The sequence below is a fragment of the Achroia grisella genome, unplaced genomic scaffold (assembly GCF_030625045.1).
Source record: "Achroia grisella isolate CSIRO2021 unplaced genomic scaffold, CSIRO_AGI_Agris_v1 utg567, whole genome shotgun sequence".
NCBI classification, from domain to species: Eukaryota; Metazoa; Arthropoda; class Insecta; order Lepidoptera; family Pyralidae; genus Achroia; species Achroia grisella.
Window position 1 is genome coordinate 612844 of NW_026712947.1, and position 7118 is coordinate 619961.

At 33.7% G+C, this 7118-nt stretch overlaps 1 protein-coding gene across 1 annotated transcript; it reads left to right on the forward strand.

Moving 5' to 3' along the window:
* Positions 1–100: 100 nt before the first annotated feature.
* On the forward strand, positions 101–7116 carry LOC131848688 (protein Peter pan). The gene is made up of 10 exons (XM_059198615.1): positions 101–440; positions 1001–1153; positions 1774–1944; positions 2097–2219; positions 3160–3221; positions 3561–3714; positions 4722–4822; positions 5172–5300; positions 5941–6053; positions 6608–7116. Exons 1-10 carry the CDS (start codon positions 255–257, stop codon positions 6970–6972), a joined length of 1557 nt encoding a protein of 518 aa, XP_059054598.1. The 5' UTR covers positions 101–254; the 3' UTR covers positions 6973–7116.
* The last annotated feature ends 2 nt before the right edge of the window (positions 7117–7118 follow it).

The following is a 7118-nucleotide window of genomic DNA, read 5'->3' on the forward strand; positions in this document are numbered from 1 at the left end:
TGCACGTTATGCCAAGACATTAATATAAAAAAAATAGACTGACGGAGCTGTCATTGTCAATCGTAAGTCATTTTGACTTATTCCACAAAGTTTTCATAACCATGCTTTTTAACCTCGAAATTGATCAAAATATTTTATGTTATTATTAAACTAGGCTTTTAAAAATAATAAGAGTTAAATTATATAAGTTATACTTTAGTGTTTAGTATAATTGGTTATTTTTGTATATTATTTTACTTTTGAGTCATTGAAAAATGGGTAAACGAAAAGGAAAGTGTGCTAAAAAGAATCCTGCAAGTAAACAGGCTTTGGAGCCTGAGCACTTGGTGAAGGCCCCACATTCCTTTGTAATTCACCGCGGACAGTGCAGCAAGGACCTTATGGACTTAACGAAGGACTTTAGAAAGCTCATGGAACCGTTTACAGCGGCACAACTTAAGGTACAGTTTGATTTGTTTTAATCTGCTGCGTTTCAGAAATCTTAAAATTACCTAGTTTGAAACTATTAATTATATGCATAACTACTAATAAGAGATAACTATATAGTTTAGGGACTAGGGAATAACATGTAATATGCAAGAAATTGACAAAATAAAAAGTTCTGTAAATTATTAATATCATTAGCAATGATCAAATTGATATATAGTGGAAAAGACTTTAACAAATAAATTGAGAACAAAAAAGGGGTCAAAATTATTCTCTACTTTTCAATGTGTGATACTCAGTCAAGCAGAAACAACAAGATCTGAACCATCTCATTATATATCATAGATTTATTTATAATTATGCATATAAAATAGATGCATAGCAGTAGCCACATAAAGAATAAAAAATCCAGAGCTTGGCTAGCTTCTTTAGCAGTCTCGACTCTACATGCACAATGGTTAGATGATATTCTAAATGTAGAGAATAGAGTCCATATTACATTACATGACTATTCAGAAATGCTTATTTTTATTAATTTTAATAAAACTCATTTATTTGTATGTATTGTTTTTAGGAAAGAAAAAAGAACACAATCAAGGACTTTCTATCAATATCAGGGTACCTTCATGTCTCTCACATGATTATGTTCACAGAAACAGAGCTTGGCACATATATGAGACTAGCACGGCTCCCAAGAGGACCTACTCTCACATTCCGTGTACATAATGTAAGTTTCTATGAACTGTTTTAGGTATACTAAATATGTGGTTAACCATCAATTGTCGTGTATCAAAGGGCAATAGAGAGATGGGGATCAGATTAAGTGATAAAATCACAAACTGGAAGTTAAGAAGAAGATGTACTATCTCGAATAGACTATTTAAAATGAAGTTGGACAGGCATATCCACGGTGGAACATTCATTGCATCAACTCATAGTCTAATGACTGAAGTCGCGAACTTACGCCAAAATAACGTAAGATATGGTAGTTAGCGGGTAATGATAATGCTCGAGTTTATGCTAAATTTACATTCAGCCGCTTCCCCTGCTAGTCGCGTTGCGAGAAATATTGCTTTGGGCGACAACTGAGCGAGAGGGCTGAATGTAAAAAGACGCTGCCACTCGCACTGCCACTCCTTTGACTCGTGCACGAAAAACTGACAATCGAGGGAGCGCCGGGCAGCGCCAATTGCATGGGAAGTGTTTCCACTCGCGCTGCTCACATCCATGGTCACTTGGAGTGTAAATTGGGCATTAGGTTTAAGTTAAAAAAATCTTATATTATGATATGTATATTTTTCCTTCAAAAAACTAAGGATATTAATTAAACTATGACCTTTTTTACAGTACAGCTTAGCGCGCGATGTGATATCTTCATTGAAGAAACAGTACGTTATGATGAAAGCATTTCAAAATGCTCCCCTGATTGTGCTCAATAGTTTCTCCGGTGAAGGCATGCACATGAAACTCATGGCAACCATGTTCCAAAACATGTTTCCTACAATTAATATTACAACAGTAAGTATCACTGAGATAAATTCTGCAAATGTATAAAAATTTTTAAATAAGATGCTCCTTCCCAAATTCCATCACATATTCTTAGGTTGTAATGGAATTGTATTAACCTGACCATCATTTAGTCTATACTACTAATAAATTGCAAATTACAGGTGAAATTGAAGAATATTCGACGTTGTGTGTTAATGAATTATAATCCAAGCACTAAACTAATAGATCTACGACATTATGCAATCAGAGCTACGCCTGTTGGTCTCAACAAGGGTACGAAAAAGGTAATTATATTTATACTATACTAGCTGTACTCGCCACTTCGTCCGCGTGGAATTTACCATAAAAGAATTAGAGAATTTTTCTAAAATAAAGGTAGCTTAAGTTACTCCTTATTACATCAGCTACCTACCAATAAAAGTCCCGTTAAAATCGTTCCAGCCATTTCACAGATTAGCTGGAACAAACAGACATGGAAAGACAAACAGACAAAAATTGTAAAAAAAATATTTTGGTGTATGTACCATATTTATATTCATATGCATGTGGTAAAAAACGGTTATTTGAATATTACAAATAGACACTCCAATTTTATTTATACATATAGGTATTGATCTGTATAAACATTTTTCAAAAAATAAAAATAAAAAATAATAGTCTCAGGACAATTCACACAGCGCCACCTAGACCCAAGTTAAACTAGCTAAAGCTTGTGTTATGGCTATTAGACAACTGATACAAATACATAGACAATTTTTTTCGTAAATACATACTTATTATACATAGAAAATACCCAGACCGATACAAAAAATCATACTCAGCTCAGCACTTCTTTACATAGTATAAAATAAAGTCACTGCCACTCTTTAATCTTTTAAATTACGCAACGGAACGCAATTATTTTCTTTTAGTTTCCAGCAATAGATAGAGCGATAGAAGTGGAAGGTTATGTGTATAATACATGCGTGTTATGGTATAGAATAGGAGAAATTTAAAAAATTGTGATGGATGCGTCACAATTTTTAAATAAAAATAAATTTAATTACATTTAAATAAAAATAATCACATCAATATTGAGAAATCACAACACACAAATTTCTTGCTCATTCTTCTCGTGATGAGTCTGCATTCCGAATGAGCGGTAGAATAAAAAAACTTGACTATTTATAACTGCTTATATTAAGTTTATTTGAATAAAGATTATTTCTATTTCTAATATTTCAGATGGTGCAAGGTAAAATACCAAATCTAAATCGGTGTCGAGACATGTCTGAATTCTTCGATAAGTAAGTACCGCGTACTAAGGTTAGGGGCATGTAAGCCTCGTTTTTAAACATTACCCGCTTGTCATGGCTGGAAATTTGTCTTTTGTTTAGCAATGGTTCACAATACTAACAGTAAATTATACATTGCACTGATTTATAACAATATTTGTATAGTTGAAAATAATGAACATATTCAAACAAGGAAGAGACCTTCTCGTGAAGAAATTTTGTAGTAGCGCCATCTAGTGGCATAGAAGACTAAATTATATATATTTATGTCAAATCTACAGAGTAAGGAGTTTGCATACTTCTTGATTATTCTCTCTCCTACACACCGTTTTCACAAATTAATCTTTGTAGAGCGGCGTTGATGTCAGAAAGCGAGTTCGAAGACGATCCAAATTCCCAGGTGGTGTTGCCGCAAACTTTGTCCTCCCGGGGCGCCGCAGCGGACTCTAAATCAGCCATTAGATTATTCGAATTAGGCCCTAGGATATCTTTTCAACTTATCAAAGTGAGTATTTTTTACCTTTTTCACTATTTAAGTGTAAATGCCTTACCATTCCAAATTCATTAATAAACTTATTAATGCTATCATGAAAAATATCAACATCTAGCCGTTACAAAACTAATCCATTCAGCATGAGATGAAGTTGCCCATCTAGTAATCTTTGCCTTCATATCCTGTAGTTTTACTGCCTTAATCCCTCTTATAAACAAAATATATCCTTTGGTGTGTACTTTACACTCTATCCTGAGGAGATAAAAACCATTACTCCTAAGAATTTCTTCCAATTCTTGTCCCGTCTGGGACAATTGGAACGAATCGCCTACGCAGCGAACTCTAAAAAAAGAGCGAGTATAATAGATCTATGTAAATCGCAGTGCTACAGTTCTCTAGCACCTAATAACAACTATGTAACGTTACTTGCCTGCACTTTTTAAGTTTCCATTTTTTGCTTATGCTTGTCTTAGACAAGAGTATTCTAAATTAACAGTAAATCTTAGGTGCTTTTTTTTCTTTTATGGAGAATAAAAGAAAAAAAAGCACAGACATATAGTCCGTGCTCTTGTTAGTTAGTTTGTATATATTATTATTTTAAGTGTTTACAATTCAAATTAACTTATTATTTAAATTTCGGGTAAATATATTTTGGCCAGACCTTGTATAACCATTTTATAGATAGTAATATATAAATTTTTGTGCTGGCTTCCTTGAATGTTATTGGTAGACAAAAGTAAAGTAGCATAGAAGAAAGATCCTTATGGAGGTAAAGTGTCGCTGTTGTAATTGTATGACGGATATCCCATAATGACATGATGTCCGTTGTGCTGTTTTACCACTTACCGTCAGGAGGCCAACTTGTTTACCATTTCAATTACATTGAAAAAACTATTTCTGATGACAATATATCCTTTTAAACTTTTAGGGCATGATTTGTAGATACACGTGAGAATTCTTTTATGAAAATAATTCATTTACAATTCTATTTTACTTATGATTTATGTTCCAATTTTTAGGTAGAAGATGGACTAATGGATGGCGAGGTACTATTCCATGAGTTAGTAGAAAAAACAGATGAAGAAAAAGCGCTGATAAAGAAGAAACGAGAAGAAAAGAAGTAAGTGTGGTAACAATTACAATGTATACTCGTATATACCATATTATACTCGTATTTAAGAGGCCGAGAGAGAACTCTACTTTTGGACATTTCAACAAGAGAAATATTCATTACAATTTTCTTAGTCCATGTAGCATTTTAGTAGTATCACTTTACTTTCCATGATCGCGGGTTCAATTCTAGCTATTACAATCTTATAATTTCACCATTTTATTTATGAACTATTTGACAGTTGCAGTTACCGTACTGTAATATTCTTGACTAAGGCCACGCCAGCGTGTATAGCTAGACCAGCGGGTATATAATTCAATATGTATAAAAAAATCGAATTATACAAAACTATTTACAGACGGCAGAAAGAGAAACGGAAAGCTCAGCAAGAAGAAAATGTGAAGAGAAAACAAGAGCACAAGGAGGAGCTCAAACAGAAGGCTCTAGATGGAATAAAGAGAAAGAAAGAGGTCACGGAAAGTCAGAGGTAAGTAAGATGTTTATATTAACACTGGCGCAGTAATTGAAAATTTATCATGACACAAAGTAGCATTTCCACGCCGCATATTTATTCAATTATTTTGGAATTTAGTATATATAATTTGAAATGGAGAAGACCGTAGGACATAGGGACATAGAGGTCCCTTTGCAACAACAACTCCCTCTATGGCAGATCCATACCTGATTGACATGCTCAATCTATCATTCTCCGCTTGTGTCCGGTTACCGTCTTCCGTTAGAGCAGTTTGGTGCACTATTCTATATCAGCTTATAAATATGATAAAGTGGACCGAAAAGTCCGGACAATACTTAATGAAGAAAAATAACTTACTAGTAGGTCAATCGCTAGAAGAGATCTCTATTCAGCGATAAGGCCGCCCATTGTTGCCTCTCTCCTTTGCCAATATTATATGTTTATACATATTTATATATTAATAATGTATATAAATGTTTGTTTGTATTCTAAGAGAGAACAATAAACAAAAATCATTTCATTCATTTTCAATTATTACACCTGCATATGCACTAACTAGATAGTACAGCAAACAAAGTAAACAGCGACACCACATCTCATCATATATACCTTATCGCCGATCACAAAAGTAAACTTTTAAACCTTGGTCCAGGTTAATGGAGCTGGCTGCAGCGGAATCTCAGAACACGGCGGATATGGAGCAAGATGAGGACGATGATGACGCGGATTATTATAGGAAAGAAGTTGGCGCAGAGCCCGAACAAGGTACCTGTTATATTACTCCTCGAACACCACACCCTCTCTCATGCATATACACACACGCACACACAAACTGTCATATGAACCACAGTTCAAGCTAAAAAAAATTATAAATTTACCTCACAAACATAGTGAAAAGCCAGGAGCGCTATAGTTCTCACAAAATCAGTTGCCTTGTAGCGCTCCACAGGGAAAATATTAGAATTGGACAATTTTTTTAATATTTTTTTTTGCAGGAAAGGACATTGTGTAGGACATCAAAATTTTTCTTGGCATTTCTAGGCATACATGAGTTTTGTACTCATGTATGCCTCATGGCACTCAAACGGATAATAGTTTTTAAGATATTATATAGTACTGCAATCCCCGGAGAAAGCCTAGAGATCTGTAGGTTTTAACCTACTTCAGACTCTGGACTGAAAGTTTAAACATAATGTATGTTAATAAAGATTATTATTATTTTCTAAATAACAATGCATATAACAAACTGTGACTATATGGATTGTCCGGGTTATTATTATTAGTGTAGCTCTTTTAAACATAGAAGTTTTACATTACAGATCTTTTCACCGAAAAACGTAAACGAAAAGTAGATGACGATTCTAACAGAGGTTTCAAGAAGATGAGATTAGATAAAAAGTTGAAGAAAAAATTCCAAAAACATCAGGATGTTGGCAAAAACGTTCAACAAGATGGCGGCAAGAAAAAGTTCCAGAATCAAGAACACGGCAAAAGGAAGTTCCAGAGAGATCAAGATGGTGGTAAAAGGAGATTTACCAAGAAACCTGAGGATGGTAAAAATAAACATAAAGGACAAAAACCTTTTAATAAACAAAGAAAGGTATTTGGTGGTAAAGTCAATAAATTGAATAGAGGCAAAGGTCGGGAAGGAAAAGCTAAGGGTAAAGGAAAAAATAGAAAATAGTAATAAATGTTATTTATCCTATTTATTTTTTTTTTTAATTTATTCATCCTTTACGCATACTACTATTAATTTGAATTCACAGAAAAAAAATGGTTTATTCATAATTGTGTATAATAATAACGCAGGACAAAATTACACAGCGCCAT